This window comes from Prionailurus bengalensis, chromosome E1, assembly GCF_016509475.1.
Source record: "Prionailurus bengalensis isolate Pbe53 chromosome E1, Fcat_Pben_1.1_paternal_pri, whole genome shotgun sequence".
Classification (NCBI taxonomy): Eukaryota; Metazoa; Chordata; class Mammalia; order Carnivora; family Felidae; genus Prionailurus; species Prionailurus bengalensis.
Window position 1 is genome coordinate 60,238,521 of NC_057347.1, and position 16,554 is coordinate 60,255,074.

Below are 16,554 nucleotides of genomic sequence, written 5' to 3' on the forward strand. Positions count from 1 at the left end.
TGGCGGTGCCTGGCCCACTCTGAGATGCTCCCAGTTGAGCGAGGCAGGATTTCCAGAGCTCCAGTCGAGAAGAACGTGGACTCTTCTGACCTGGAACCAAAATCCAGTGGATCAAGAATTGGTCACTGAGGACGGAAGGGATGGGCAGGGGCGATGGCAGCTCTTCTCTGGATACGTCGCTTTCACGGTCGACGTCCTAGCTCTAGACGGGGCCCGTTCTCCCTCCTCTTAGCCAGCCGCAGTCTGTAAGGCTTCAGGGGTCTCCGCTTTTGTGAGCTGATGTGAAACATCTCTAAGTGGCATCTTCCTAAGTCCTTCAGAACCCAGATACTCTTGTTGAGTCTTTTTTCTTTTTTTAAGTTTATTTGTTTTGAGAGAGAGAGAGCAGGGGAGGAGCAGAGAGAGAGAGACAGAGAGAGAGAAAGTGTGTCCCAAGCAGGCTCCTGCTGTCAGCACAGAGCCCAAAGCGGGGCTCAAACTCACGGACCATGAGATCATGACCTGAGCTGAAACCAAGAGTCGGACGCTCAACCTACTGAGCCCCCGGGCGCCCCAGTCTTCTTTTTTTTGTTCAAAAGCAAATCACAGGCCCAGACCAGGGCTTTATGCCTGACCTAGCTGCAACTGCCCCCAGAAATGCAGCTTTAACCGGTTGTCAGGAGCCCTGTAGTCAGTGGAGTCTGCCACTGGGTCCTCGGCCAGTGGACCCCGGCCCTTACAGGTAGGGAAGGTGATCTGGCTGCAAACAACCCTTTTCTTTCGCTAATGTACCTCTTGCCCCCACTGTCCTTCCTATAAGAACCTTCCACTCTGTGGAGCCCCTCTGAGCTCCCTCTCCTTGCTGCATGGGACGCTGCCTGAGTCCTGAATCGCTCAACAAAGGCAATTAGATCTACAAATTCACCCGCTTGAATTTTGTTTCTTAACACCCTCCTGCAACACGGTTCTTTACTTGCACCGGTGCCCTGAGAATCGGTGCTCCGTTTTACCGGGACTTGACTGGAAACACGGGCGGTGCGGGCCAGATTTGAGCATGATGCTCACTTAGTTGTCAGGACCGGTCACCAGAAGTTACTCCGGTTGACTTAAGGAGCCGAGGCACACAGCTGGCGAAGAGCTGGGAAGGTTACCTCCAGCAGGCCATGGAGCCTCAGGGTAGTTCTGAAACCTTGGGATAAAAGGAATTTGCTCAAAAGCATTTAGCAGATGAAACCAGTGCGTTACTGGCTTCCTGGCCTCATCAGGACAACAAACGAGAAGCTTGTAAAAAGTCCAATCTGGACTCCTGATGGAAACTTCTGGCAAAGTGAACTCAGGAAAGCCGGCTCGGTGTATTAACATTCTTGCTACACCTATGGACATAATCCAGCCAAGTGCCAAGCAGCCTTGCTTACGATCACGAATCATCCTTGTTTGAGCTTATGTTTTATCCGAAGCAGAAAAACGGTAAGAAAACATATGCTCTGGAGTGGAAACCGCTCTGAGGGCAGCAAGGCCTCGGCCCCCACGGCCCGCCTCCTGCCCCACAGACCTGCAAGTTGAGGCACGCTTGCACTTTACGAGGTCAACCCACAGTTTCCCTGACAGCCCCTCCCCTTAGAAAAACCAGATCCGGGGACGCCTGGGGGGCTCGGTCGGTCGGGCGTCCGACTTTGGCTCGGGTTATGATCTCACAGTCCGTGGGTTCGAGCCCCGCGTCGGGCTCTGTGCTGACGGCTCGGAGCCTGGAGCCTGCTTCACATTCTGTGTCTCCCTCTCTCTCTGCACCCCCGCCCCCTGCTCTCGCTGTCTCTCTCCCTCTCTCAAAAATAAACAGACATTAAAAGGAGAAGAAGAAGAAAAAGAAGAAGAACCAGATCCAGCTCCACTTGCAATTCAGGGTCCTTACTCTGCAACTCACGACTGGCCCTTTCCTTGGAGCTGGCTGTCACTGCTGAATGACAAGAAAGCCCCAAATCTGTATCTTTTTTCATAGGTGTCCAAGAGCCATATTTTGCCTCCTTCTGGAAACGACCCTTCCAAACACCTGATTAAAAACGTCATTTTTTCTGCCCCCGACGGCACTGAACATCAGAAAGGACACTGCACAACCTGACCGGCAGGACCTGTGACTGTCTGGATATTTCACGCCGAGTGACGCAGCGGGAAAATGCACGGTGCACGCGGTGAGGAAGGGAAGGAGAATCGGGCAAGACTTTAACACAAAAATCGTGGTTCTTGGCAACTACACATATATTTAGAAAGAACGTTAATAAGTTGGTATGATAAGGCTGCTAAAGGAACAGGTTCAAAAGTAAAATTCAACACGTTTGAAAATGACAAAAAAAATCCTGAAACTCTCCTAAACAACTTGAGTGAAACAGAAAACCTGAGTCCATAATGGCAGAGTATCTGGACATTAATCAAAGTGATGACGCTATCCCTCAAAACCTTGACACTCAGATGGAAGATTCACACCTTAAAAAATGCAATCACTGAACAAGAATAAATGTTAAAGAAATCAGGAAAAGAATAATCAAACAAACCCAAAGAAAGGAATGAATACACGTGAAATGTAAACTTGCAAAGACACAGGAATCTGGGGCGCCTGGGTGGGGCCCTGTGTCTCCCTCTCTCTCTGTCCCTAACCCACTTGCATTCTGTCTCTGTCTTTCTCAAAAATAAATAAACATTAAAAAAAATTAAAAAAAAAAAAGACACAGGAATCCATCCACTGGCGGGAGGGAGGGAGGGAGGGAGGGGGAGGGGAAGAGGGAGAGATAGAGGAAGAGGGGGAAGGGAGAGAGAAAGAGGGAGGGAGAGGGACACAGAGAGAGAGATGAAGGGAGAGAGGGAGGGGGAAGAGAGGGAGAGAGATGGAGAGGGAAAGAGACAACATGGGCGAGAGACTGAGGGAGAAAGCAGGAGGGAAGGAGGGGGGCGGGGGGAGAGGAGAGAGAGTCCCAGCAGGTCTAATGAGATCTCCAGAAGAGATTAGAAAGAAGGGAAGAACGTTTAAAGAAACAATGGCTAAAAATTTCAAAGAATGGGAAAAACCAACAAACCACAAGTCTTAAGATTAAAAAAAACAATCCCATTCCTGAGCAGGTTAAAGTAACACCAGCCCACTCCCGCTCAGACCCAGGCTGGCGTCACAGGAGAAGAGCGGCCAGAGGGAACAGGGACACCCCCCCCCAACCCCCCAAGGAAGGGGCTTCACCGGCCAAGGGCCAACTTCTTCAAAGACAGAGAAACACCCGCTTTGAAAAGGTTATAAGAAAATGCCGACATGGAATTTTCTCCAGCCAAGCCATCATTCTAGACCCTGGTTCAAAACAAAACGTGGGCCGCCAGAGAGAGGCTCCAGGAAGGTGTGGCCGCAGGCGTCAAGGAGCCCCTGGCAGGCGGGTGCAAAACAACAGATCGCCTTCTGCTTACAACAGGCTTTTATTTTTTTATTTTTATTTAAAAAAAAAAATTTTTTTTTCAACGTTTATTTATTTTTGGGACAGAGAGAGACAGAGCATGAACGGGGGAGGGGCAGAGAGAGAGGGAGACACAGAATCCCAAGCAGGGTCCAGGCTCTGAGCTGTCAGCCCAGAGCCCGACGTGGGGCTCGAACTCACGGACCGCGAGATCGTGACCTGGCTGAAGTCGGACGCTTAACCGACTGCGCCACCCAGGCACCCCACAACAGGTTTTTAAACGTGCATGTAATCATGAAAAAGAAAGGTGAGGAACTATTTACTCACGTGTTCCTGCTAAACAGTGTGGGGTCAGCAGGCCAACGAAAGCCTCATTTGTCCCTTTTTAAACTTTCTTCAAATGTTTTTATTTATTTTTGAGAATCCCAAGCAGGCTCCAGGCTCTGAGCTGTCAGCACAGAGCCCAACGCGGACTCGAACCCACGAACCGTGAGATCACGACCCGAACCGAAGTCTGGACGCTTAACCGACTGAGCCACCCAGGCGCCCCAAATGTTTATTTTTGAGAGAGGGAGAAAGACAGCACATGTGCAAATGGGAGAGGGGCAAAGAGCGGAGGAGACACAGAATCCACAGCAGGCTCCAGGCTCCGAGCTGCCGGCACAGAGCCCGGCGTGGGGCTCGAACTCAACGGACTGTGAAATCACGACCTGAGCTGGAGTCCAGATGCTTAACCCGCGGAGCCCCCCAGGCGCCCCTGTCCTTTTTTTTTTTTTTTTTTTTTTTAGCAAATCACTTCTGGACGAACAAGTTCAGCAGGAAAACAACATGATGAGGCATCACGCACTGGCAGCACACACGCACTGGAAATCCGAGTTAAACGACCACGCGTTTTCCCTGAGTGCACAGGCCCAGACAGCTCCGAACGAGCACGGCGTCTTGCGAGGCTGCGGTCGGACAAGCGCTTTCATTCACTGTTGGGAACGCACAAGACCCGCTTTGGCTGGAGGTGGGCTCGGCCGTCCGGGCCCCACGCGTCCTGAGAGGGCCGGTCCAGAGCTCGTGTGGCACGCGCTCCAGCGTGGGGCCGTGTGGGGGCTTGCACACTCACACCGTGGTGGACGGACAGGCGCCCGGCACCGCCTCCGGGCCGCGGGTTTGCTCAGGTCAGTAATCTGTGCTTTCCTGTAGGAATTAACACCTCCCTGCACACACTTACATCTTTGCAATGAGCAAACAGCCTTTTTATAATCAGAACACACAAAAACTCAGGGGAAAAGGTCAGGTACGAAAGGCTCCAGGCTGCGTGACTCCAAGTGCCAGGCACCCTGGGAAAAGGCAGAGCTGTGGGGACAGGACAAGGACCCAGGGCTGCCGGGGTGGGGGAGGGACGAGCAGGCGAAACGTCCCCGCACGAGGCTTCCGACAGCACCGTGGCGGGTGCGTGGGCAGGCTGTGCGCGAGGGGCGGGCACGCGGGCAAGCTCTGGACCTTCCTGGCAGTTTTGCTGCGATCCTGCAACTGCCCCCAAAGCAAAGTCTTTACAACAGCACTGGATGTGAAGATTCTTGCAGATGACCCCTCGAGGAGCCCCGGGCTGCGGAGACGGGGACTGCGACGGGGTGCTTGCCGCAGGCAGCTGAGGTAGGACACACCCCGGGGCGGGTGCAGGCGGGGCCGGGGGGTGGGGGGGGGTGGTCTGCAGAGGCGCCCGGAAAAGCACCTGGAAACCACGGGAGACAGAGGATGCCACCTCGGCTGGACTGTCTCACGTTATTCACGCTGTTAAACGATGACAAGATATTTTCGTCACAGTTGGTTTACACGCCACCTGTATTTACGCACCAGATAAGTCATCTCTGTAAAATAAATGCAGACAGACCAGTCTCGCCTAAAGCCTTTGCCATGAGGTCCGAGCACGCCTGTGGGAGAGCAGAAACCCCACCACCCGCATGGTGTGGGGGAAGATGGCCTTCCCAGAAGGAAGCAAACTAAGAGCGTTTGGTACAGCTGCAGATTGCAAACAATACAGAAGTATTCAGAGAAAAGTCCCCAAATCTCATTTGGTAGCTTCCTCCCCAAGCCGCGGAGAAACGGACACGCTTCTTCGCAGCCCTCCGTCTATGTGCGTGCACAGTCACACGCACGCGCACACACCGTCTCCCGTGTGCCCGCCTGCTGACACAGACACGCTCTCCGGCGGTGGCTTCTGTCCGCAAACGGCTCGTCCAGGCGGCATCTGCCCAAGAGGGGCCAGTTGGCCCGGTGGTGCACAGACGACACCGGGCCCACGATGAGAATAAGCGTTAGGAGCTTTGGGGGTGACCTGGCACCGCCACCTTTTTATTGTATTTGCCAAAGCATCACCCGCAGAGGACTGGAGTCGAACGGCGGAAAAGCCAGCTCTCCGCCCCACCTGGTTCGAGTTGCGGGTGGAGGCAGCACCCTGTGGGGGTGACTGCAGGGAGCCCAGCAGCGCCCCAAGCTCTGGACTCCGGGGTCTGCCCTGTTCCCAATTACTTTCTCACCACAGCAAAAGCGCTGCCGAGAATATCCTGCACATACATCCTTTTCCCCCGTGAAGTATCTTTTAATTAGATTTTTAAGAGAAGGATTGCCGATTCAAAGGGCAGAATCGTAGAAAGAGACAGACGCGGTCACGTCGTCCAAAAGGCTTCAACGACGAAGACCCCCACCGACACACACGTGCCCCGTGCTCCTCACTGCCAAGTGACACTGCTCAATCTGAGGTTCAGACTCAATGCTGACCTCAGTGGCTTCCTCAGACTCCTGAGGCCACGTGTCACCCGCACCCTCATCAGCTACGTGCACTTCTCCTGGGACTGGCCATCTGGGCCCTTGCGTGTGATCTGTAGACACCTGTTTTAGGTATCGATCCTTTCCGCCCGTCAGACACGTCGAAAACATCTCCCTTTGTCTGTGTTCGCTGCGTCTTTTCCTTAGAGACGTTTAAATGTACCGTCACAGCGGTTGATCTTTGCCTTCCCCCGCCTATGGGGTAGTTTACTTTTTAGCCTTGTTTAGGGAAGCCTTTCTCCGTGCTTACGGTTGCTGCAAAGATGAGCATAGGTAATATGTGCACAGACGATGGGGAGAGGGCAGTGTGGACTGAATATCGCACCACTGCTCACATGAAGGCCTCAGAAAACGAGGACAGCCACAGGTCCAGGAGACAGCAGAGTGCTATGGGCCACCAGGTACCACTCTATGGTGGCGCTTTATAGGCTGGCAGCTAAATCCGGGCCATGCCGGCCGTCTTCCCTCGCCTGGAACGGTGTGCCGTTAGTCTATCATTGGCTCGGAGCATATGATTTCCTTACTGGTTTGCTCAGAGACCTTACCCTGTACGCTGTGGCTTGTGAAATGCCACTACTATAAATGAAGTCCTGCAGTGAACCCACATCTAATAAATTCTCGCCAAAGCGGTATCAGTCTGAGTCTCGCCGGCTGCAAGCGAAGCCCCGGGGTTCTGTGAGCTCACAGAACTCACAGTGGCTGCCGGGGCCCGTGCCGCAGGCTGGAACAAGGGCACGTCTCTTTCCAGCCCGGTTTCAGCACTGCCTGTCGGTCTCGGAACCCAGCACCCTCTCAGACACCTGTAGGCAGCTGGGCCCGGGTCGCAGTGCAGACACAGCGGCTATCACTCGGAGAAGCCCAGCACAGCCGGCCCAGGAACACGGTGGCCCAGAAAGGCCGCCCGCTTTGCAGTATTTTTCTCACAAGTGCTGCTACAGGAACCGGTTCGTGGAAACCCCGTGGCAGCGTGAAGCTCTGCTCTGTGCCCGTGACCCCTGACCCCAGCTTCACTCCACAAGGGAGGCTTCTGTTCTCCCGCCTGAGAAGCCAGGCCAGGCCCTCCCCCGGCCCGTTCTCGCCGCAGGGCGGCAAAGCTTCCCCCCTTCCGGGCGGCAGGCCAGGAGAGAGCAGGTCTGTGAGGCCCCCGACCCGCCAACCCCACGCTCACCTGGGCCGCGGCCCAGCTCCGCTCGGAGCCTGTTTCCTGTCTCCAGGAGCTGCTCCTTCTCCAGGCGGAGGCGGACGATTTCTCGGGCCGCCTCCTTCAGTTTCCTCTGGAGTCGGGGCACAGACGACACCTGCGGGGGCTGTGGCTTCTGGTCTTTGGTCCCCATGGGTCCTTGGTCTGCAGGGACCTGTGAACAAAGCCACAGGCAGAGAGCTTGTAAGCCCAGCCCTCCAGGTGGGAGAGGGGCAGGCTGGCCGCCCCAGAGCCCGCACCCCTGGGGAACATCCTTGCAGGATGAGACAGAGGAAGGGCCAGCGAGTCTTGACAATGAAATGGGGACCCCACATGCAGGAGGCCACCTCTTCCATGAGTGGGGTGAACGAAGACCACAGACTGTGGAGACCAGGCCTGCTTCTAGCCTCTTGCAACCCCCACTGAGCCTGCACCTTTCCAGCAAGGACAATGAGGAGCCAGCTGGCACCCACACTCGGCCTCCGGGACTCACGAGGGCTGCGTATGCACCAGGGTGACAGGCTGGGTGCACAGGTCATGGGCACCGGGGTCACCTGGAGTGGAGGAGCCGGCAGAGGCCTCCCTCCACTCTCTTCCTTACTATCTGGACCCTGCGCTGTGAGGTCCCTGTGCTGGGTCACCACATGGCCCCGACGCACGCATGCAGTCCACTCAGAGGGGTGTTCGGAACGAGGCGGGGAGTAGAGAACGAGAGAGAGGAAGAGGAGAACGTGTGTGCGGGCTGCCTCTGAGCCAGACAGAGGCCCAGGAGGAACTGGTGTCCATGGCCCCTAGGGAGGCAGGTGGCCTACTTAGGCACGGCTGCTCCCTACACCCATGAAAAGCTGCACTGTGCCCCTGTCCTGGCCACACACGCCGGAGCCAGAGCGGGAAGCAGCCCGGAGTCCCTGGAACAGACCAGCACGCTCTGTCCTGGCCTCGTTTCCTGGTGTGCCTCTCCAGGGCTGGCGGGCATCTGTGCCCTCCAGTGGCCACTGTTCCTCAGGCAGCCCGGAAGCCTCTGGAGTGTGCCAGGCTAGTTCGGCAGGAAGAGAGGTCGGGGCGGGGAGACGGCCCGAGGCACTGAGGCCCCAGCACCCAAATCCACGCCCACTCCCCAGTGGCGGGACCTGGGCCTGCTCTCAGCCTCGCCGACCTTCTCCCGAGGGCCCAGGACACGAGTGGGGCCCTCGGGTCTCTGGAGGAGCTGGGATAGACCCGGAGGAAGGGAGGACAGGGCGTGCCCTCCCCAGGAGCGCGGTGTTGGGAGTCACCTGAGCCACTTTACGTGAGGAAAGAGCAGCCCTGAAAAGACACTTGCTCAGAGGCCTCAGGGAAAACCGACTTTCGGGAGCAGGCCTGCAGCCGGCAAGGCGGCCCCCTGCAAGAGCCCGGAGTCGAGCCCTCACCGGGGGGCCTGTGTCCAGGTTCTGGGGGGCCACACTTGCAAGTGGCCCAGCTCTAGCCCCCGTGGCTGCGCAGTGGGCTCTGCAGCCCTGTCCCCCAGCCGGGGGCCGTCCTGGGTTCCGTTTCTGACCCAACTGCTCTGATCTCTTTCTATGCTCTGCCCACGCCCACGACGTGACGCCTGTGACCACACATTCCGGGACTCGCGAGCGACTGCGGGCTGGGGCCCAGGCGGGCCCCTCACGCCAGCCCCGTGGGTGTGCTCCCAGCATCCTGGCCAGGGAGGCGTCCCCGTGGGGACTCTGTTCCAAGGGCAGCGGCCGCCGGGCTCCACAGAGAAGCCCTTCGGGAGGCTGTCAGAGCAAGCCCCGACCTGGGGGTGCAGAGGGGCGCTGGCCAGGGCGGCTGGCTCCCGCGGGTTCTCCCGAGGGTTGCCAAGGCTGCAGGCAGAGCCGGCGGGGAGGACCGACAGCCAACACTGCCCCCCAGTGGACCCAGAGCGTCCCTCCCGTTGTGCTCGGGGCTGGAGGGTCGTTAGGACTGGGAGGAAGGTTGGCAGGGAGACCCCTGGGCCTCGGTCAATCCCCCCCGGGCCGGGGGTCACCGGAGACAGGACAGCTGCAGGGATGTGCAGGTGCCGGGCGGGCAGTGGTCTCTGCTGCCCTTGGGGAGGGTGACTGAGCTCTGCACGGTCCCTTGTCCTGGGCTGGGGGGTGTGGGACCTGCCTCCACCCGGGAGAACGTGAGACTCGCGCGGGAGCTACTAGGCCAGTGCCCTGGCGGCACCGACCCCCCTGCTCCGTTGCCACCGGCCCCCTCGCCTTACGGGTTGCTCCCTGATCCGCCGACAGTTAAGTTGGCAACATCAGGCTCCCTGACACCTGGATGCTCCAGTCCGTGCCTCCCCAAAACGGACGTTCTCTTCAAACCACGGTTTCGAACAACCGACGTTTACCCCGGACGCAACATTATGACCTGATACACAGGCCACGCGCAGACCTCACCAACCGTCCGGTCATGTCCCACCCAGCTGGTTTCTCCCGCCCTGGGCACAGAGCCCCACGTGACAGCTGTCTCCCGGGTCCCTGCAGGCTCCTGACAGGCCGGTTTTAATGCGTCGCTCGTGGCTGCAGTCTGCGGCCAGGCTGTGACCCCCGGGCGCGGCCGGCTCGGAAGCCCGGGACGCCCGTCTGTCCCCGCGTCCGCGATGGGAGCACACCCCTCGGAAGCAGCGTCTGCAGGCCGCTCCCCTGGAAAGCTGCCCTCTCCCTCTGTAACCGAGGCGTCACGGGTGCTGCGTCGCAGCCTCGCTCTCCTTTCTGCTTCAGGACGGCTGCCCGGTGCACCGGCCCCTCCGCATCTGGGGGACCAGCCTCCCGCCTCCGCCCTCTCCTTGACCCCACGCTGCAAGTCCTGCTTCTTCTGTGGCCAGCGCCTGAGGCCCTGGGGTGCCTGCGTCCTTCTGTCCCATCGCCCTGTTTCCGGGTCTCCGTGGTGGAGCCCACCACTTATCCTGCTTCCTCTCAGAGCGAGACACTCGGAAACAGGATCTCGGCACTGGGGGCGCTCAAGGCTCCGGGCCGCCAAGATGCTGGCGCTCCGGGGAACGGCCCTCGTCTGGGCACCGGGACCGGCCCTAGGTTTCCTGTGCCTCGATTTCTCCCCAAGGTCACACGTGCTTCAGCCCCAGCCTGCCTGCCACAGAATTAGACATCTGGATCTTAAATGCTGCTGATTTGTAGGATTTCTTCCCCCTAAGCAAGCGGGATCCGCGAAGCAGGCGAGGGGTATTACGGGAACCCCCACGCAGCTGACCTCGGGGCCGCGCACGGGCAGCATCTGAGATGAACGGTGGACACGGGGTGAGGGGGGCCCGTGGCCGAGATGGCAGGAGGGCTGGCCCTCCGGGTGGTGTTTCTGTGTCCCGCCTCCCCTCTGGGCCGTTTCTCACACAGCTGTCCGCCCCGAGGCGCGTCCAGGCGCTTCCACGCCAGCAGGGAGTGGACCCACCTTCCCTCCAGTCCTCCGGTGACGGACGTGGTCCTGGAGCCGAGTCCCACTCGTGCCCGTCAGTGCCGCCCCTGGGACCGAGCTTGGGACACATGAGGACTGTTGCCCTATACCACCGCGCCCGGAGCTCTGGGCGCGCTCTGGTACCACGGTACAGTCGTGACCGCGGGCCACCGTATAACACAGGTAACCGCGGGAACCCCTGGTCCCCCCAGGTAACGGACAGTAAGGAATGCACGCTCTCAACAGCATTCCCAACAGCCTTCGGTGAGAAGGAAAGTGGCCGGTCTGTCAGATCTGCGGGGACGGTGGCCGCAGGGCTCTCTCACGGCTCAGAACGTTGCCTCAAACATGGAGCCAGATGGGCACTGGCTGCGGAGGGCCTGACGGGGACCATGACGGGAACCCCAGTGACACCCACACGGGGCCCACTGTCACGTGTGTAGGGGCCGTGGCCTCAAGCGCTCTGGGAGATAAATCCTCACCAGGAAAACCCCCAATTTGCATTTCATTTCAGGGCTTCCCAAAGCCCTAGCAAGAGTCAAGGACTCCCTTTTAGGGGAAACAGAAGAGCCCTCTCCACACGTGCGGGTTTCCTACGCTGGCCTTAAGTGGAGGGTCCCAGGGCCCGGAGGCCTGAGGTGGGGCCGCACCCCTCCGGCACCGTGTCTGCCGAGGACCAGGCCCGACTGCGAGAGCGGCCAGTTGGAAGAGGGGGACAGTGGGGCGGGGTACCCACCTGCCTCGCAAGGGCCACCTGGTCCAAGGCGCGTAACCGCCAGTGGCTCCGGATATGCTCCTCGAGCTCAGCCACCTGCTTCTGCAGCTCCAAAGCCTCCAGGTGCACTTGGCCCACCTCGTGGGGCAGCTCGTGCTGGACGGTGTCCGCGCCCAGGGGTTTCTGCAGCACCTGGGGGGCCGTTTCAGGGGCAACGTTAGGGGGGGTGCCGGCTCCAGAGGGCAAGAGGGCAAGGAAGCAGAAGGGCAGAGGCGCAGAGCAGAAACTATGCGAAGGTCAGAAAGGAACACGTTTGTCAGTCTCTCCTCTCTGGCTTAACGCAGTGGCCACGCAGGCCTGTGCCCCACCCGTCCCCTGCAGGGTGGCCTCGGGCACCTGTGGCGGAGCCTGCATTGGACTCCAAGGCTGGGTGGGGAGCATCCGGGCCGGGAACTGCCCGGGCGGGCGGGCGGGCGGGCGGGCGGGCGGGCGGAGGCAGAGGCCTCAAACCCTCTTCCTGAGCCTAGTACAGATGGAAACAAACACCTGCAGGCAATCCGGGGCCTGGGAGGGGGCGGTGGGGGGTGGGAGGGGGGAAGCCAAGGCTGTCGAGAGGAGGTGACTGACAACTGGGGAGCAGACAGAAGGCAGGAGTGCACGGAAGGTGAAGAAGGGGAGTGCCAGGCGTGCGCGGCAGCTTCGGTCGCCACAGGGCAGCCGTGAGGTCCCCAAAGTGGGTCTCTGGCCAGAGCTCCGGGCCCAGCCCCTCACTTTGGCAGCTTCTCTGGACAACGTCTGTCCTCCTGCTGATACAAGGAAGGAAAAAGGAACCAACGGACAGAATGGCACCTCTCTACACTCTGACTTTCCCACTTTATTCTCAGGAAGATAAAAAATATTGTGTTCTTCTTCCAGGAACTCCTACAGTGAAGTCCTGGTGAGTATCTTATTCTTTGAATTTGTCACATACGCATCAAAAAAGGTGACCGGTGGATAGACGCTGTTAATTAAAATAGAAACAAAAACCACTTTGAAGTGGACATTTTTCCTCACAACAATCCTATGCTCTCTGACTATCAAAAGAAAATTGAAGCTTTAAATGCTTATTTCCTGTTTGCAAAGCGTGTGCACGCCTGCGTGTGAAACTGCAGCAGTGGGCAGAACGGGAGGCAGCAAGTACAGAGCGTCCCGAGCCCCCTCCCCTCGCGTGCGTGCGGGGGTCCGTCTGAATATACAAGGTGGCGTGATTCCCGTATTTACGGACTCCAAGGACCGTGTGAAATTCCCTCTTTCTGTTGCCTCACGAAGAACATACCCACACAGAAGGCGACAGGGCGGCCCGACACCAAAAGCATAAGCAGGAAGAAAACGCAGACAAAACCAGGAATCGTAAAAACTGAAAACCTGCGCTTCAGAGGACACTGTCAAGAAAGTGAAAAGACAAGCCTGAAAATGGGAGGAAAAATTTACGAACTGGACATGTGATAAGGCACTAGTGTCCAACGTACACGAAGGACTCTTCGAACCCAGCGATAAAAAAGACAGTCCAATCACAAATGGGCAAAGGATTTGAAGAGACATTTCTCCAAAGAATGCACACAGATGGCCCATAACTCCATGAAAAGATGCTCCGCATCATTAGCCATCAGGAAAAATGCAAATCAAAACCACTGTGAGGTGCCATTTCGCCCCACTGGATCGGCTAGAGTCGAAAAGACAGAAAATAGGTGGTGGGAACCAGGACGTGGGCCGCCGGAGTCCTCACACGCAGCCAGAGGGACACCAAACGGTGTAGCCGCTCGTGAAAACAGCCCGGTGGTTCTTCAGAGTCACCATCGACCCAGCAATCCCACTCCTACACACGTACCCCAGAGAATTGAAAGCAGGGGCTTGAACAGATGCTCGGACACCGTGTTCACAGCAGCGTTCTCCACAAGTGCCAAGCGTGGGAGCAGCCAAGTGTCCATCGGAGGACGGACGGTGTGGGAAACACAGCGGTTTATCACCCCGTCCCCAGAAGGCGTGAGCACTGGTTTACGCTACTGCCCGTGGGTGAGCCGCGAAGACATGAGGCCGAGGGAAACGAGCCAGTCACGCGAGGGCAGATTCCGCAGACCCCGTTCACGGGAGAGTCGTCCAGCTCCCGGAGGCAGGGCAGACGTCCCCGGGGGAAGGGATGTGCGGTCAGTGTTCGATGGGGACGGTTTCTGTTTGGATGACGAAAAAGTTCTGGGAACGGACAGTGGTGATGCTTATACACGTTGTGAATGTAGTTAACGTCACTGAACGTACGCTTGAAAATTGTACACTTTATGTATATTTCACCACGATAAAAAAAAAAAAAACTCTAAAAAAAGAGAAATTATGAATTTGTAGCAATAAAGCACGGCTGTGACCCTGGCAACACGTGTGAGAGGGCAGAACTTGCATCCCAGGAAACAGTGGGTGCCGGCCAGCCTGACTGAAAGGGCTGGGCCTCCGAGGCGTCTCACGCCACATCAGGGCACCCCCACGCGCTCTGGGGTGTCCCGAGGGGGCAGCAGTCCTGCGTGGGCCCCACCGTGGGCGCTGCGCCTCTGGACTTTCCTCTCGGTGACCGGGCCTTACTGTGTGCACCTTGCTGGGGACATGTTACCTCACAATAACCCCTTCCTGGGAGGGAAACTGAGGCACAGAGAGGCCAAGAGGTCCAGCCAAAGACCTGCCCAGCCCAAGTGTCAAAGGGGAGGCCATACCTTCTGCCTGAGCCGGGCCACCAGGAAGTTCAGGAGATGTGTCCTGTTTCTGAGCCTCCCGAGCGCTAGATCCATGGGTGTGCCATCGGCCGGCACGGCTCCTCCTGCAGAAAGAGGGATTCTGTCAGGTTCAGGTCTCCTTCCCTTGGGGAAGGTTCCGGTCAACTGCCCTCTTTGGGGAGTAGACGTCTGTGCCGTCCAGGGCTGGGGACGCTTACTGTCACCGTGTGTCCACCTGTAAGTGAAGATTCCCTAGGACTGAGTGGAAGGCACGTGGTCCCAACATAAACTGAGAGGCGCTGGCGACAGATGACGTATAACCCTAGTATCGAGAAAGCAAGAATCTTTGCAGGTAAACAGTGGAAGCTTACCACCTAATGTCTGCAGAGGCCAGTCTTTACCAGCCTCCTAGTCATCTGGGAATTAGAAAAAATGTTCCTACAACCCAGAGGTCAAAGAAAGAATCAGTAGAGGTAAGAAATTATTTTGGCCTGAGTTATCATTAATACAACGCTTACCAAAACTTTTTTTTATTTTTATTTAAAAAAAATTTTTTTTTTCAACATTTATTTATTTTTGGGACAGAGAGACACAGAGCATGAACGGCGGAGGGGCAGAGAGAGAGGGAGACACAGAATCGGAAACAGGCTCCAGGCTCTGAGCCATCAGCCCAGAGCCCGACGCGGGGCTCGAACTCACGGACTGTGAGATCGTGACCTGGCTGAAGTCGGACGCTTAACCGACTGCGCCACCCAGGCGCCCCTAACGCTTACCAAAACTTAATGAAGGGATTGAAAACTGTCCTTTTAAAAATGTTTATGGCGGGGCGCCTGGGTGGCGCAGTCGTTAAGCGTCTGACTTCAGCCAGGTCACGATCTCGCGGTCCGTGAGTTCGAGCCCCGCGTCGGGCTCTGGGCTGATGGCTCAGAGCCTGGAGCCTGTTTCCGATTCTGTGTCTCCCTCTCTCTCTGCCCCTCCCCCGTTCATGCTCTGTCTCTCTCTGTCCCAAAAATAAATAAACGTTGAAAAAAAATTAAAAAAAAAAATGTTTATGGCCAGGGGCGCCCGGGTGGCTCGGTCGGTTGTGCGTCCGACTTCGGCTCAGGTCGTGATCTCACAGTCCGTGAGTTCGAGCCCCGCGTCAGGCTCTGTGCTGACAACTCAGAGCCTGGAGCCTGCTTCGGATTCTGTGTCTCCCTCTCTCTCTGTCCCTCCCCTACTAGCTCTCTCTCTCTCAAAAATAAATAAACATTAGGGGTGCCTGGGTGGCTTGGTCGGTTAAGCGGCCGACTTCGGCTCAGGTCATGATCTCACGGTTCGTGAATTTGAGCCCCGCGTCGGGCTCTGTGCTGACAACTCAGAGCCTGGAGCCTGCTTCAGATTCTGTGTCTCCCTCTCTCTCTGCCCCTCCCCTGCTCATGCTCTGTCTCTGTCTCAAAAATAGATAAAAACATTTTTAAAAAATTTAAGAAAATATTTATGGCCATAGTAGCTTTTTTTAGAAAAGAAGGGTGAAAAGTCAATGAGCTGAACAGCCATTTCAAAAACAAGAAGGCCAACTAAATAAAGTAGAAGAAAGGAAAGAATAAAGGTAATACTACATACTGAGAAAACAGAAAATAAATGTGTAATGGAGCTGGCTCCTTGAAAAGGCTTTTTAAAAAGATAAGTTCCCGGGGCGCCTGGGTGGCTCAGTCGGTTAAGCGTCCGACTTCGGCTCGGGTCATGATCTCGCAGTCCGTGAGTTCGAGCCCTGCGTCAGGCTCTGTGCCGACAGCTCGGAGCCTGGAGCCTGTTTCGGATTCTGTGTCTCCCTCTCTCTCTGACCCTCCCCTGTTCATGCTCTGTCTCTCTCTGTCTCAAAAATAAATAAACGTTAAAAAAAATTTTTTTTTAAAGATAAATTCCTGGTAAGACTAAGGAAGAAAAAAAAAGTCAACAGAAACAACGCAATCGATGAAAACACAGTTATTATTTTAGATCCTACAGGCTTTTAAAACTTTTAGGACAATACTACAGGCAATTTTATGCCAAATTTTCAAAAACTTAGATGAACCGGATAATTTTCTAATAAAATATCAAAAAGTGACATGCCAAAAAGAAAATCTGGATCATCTTTTAACTGTGAAAAAAACTGAATTCACACTTTAAAACCTTCCCACAAGGAAAATCCTAAACCAGGGGGTTCAGAGTTGAAATCTATTAATGGTTCAGGAAAAACTGACGTCAGTCTGACACAAACTTTTTCAGAAAGCAGAGAAATAGGGAACATCTTCCAATATA

General features: G+C 56.4%; 1 protein-coding gene across 3 annotated transcripts in view; it reads right to left on the reverse strand.

The window, feature by feature from the left end:
• The window catches only part of CCDC57 (coiled-coil domain containing 57), a 105,214-nt gene that overhangs the window by 40,435 nt on the left and 48,225 nt on the right, over positions 1–16,554 (reverse strand). For all 3 annotated transcript variants that reach the window (XM_043585444.1, XM_043585443.1, XM_043585445.1), the window contains 3 exons: positions 14,272–14,375; positions 11,558–11,728; positions 7,390–7,576 (listed from right to left, as the gene is read on the reverse strand). In XM_043585444.1, the coding sequence (XP_043441379.1) occupies positions 7,390–7,576; positions 11,558–11,728; positions 14,272–14,375 (462 nt within the window). The remainder of the gene's footprint in view (positions 1–7,389; positions 7,577–11,557; positions 11,729–14,271; positions 14,376–16,554) is intronic.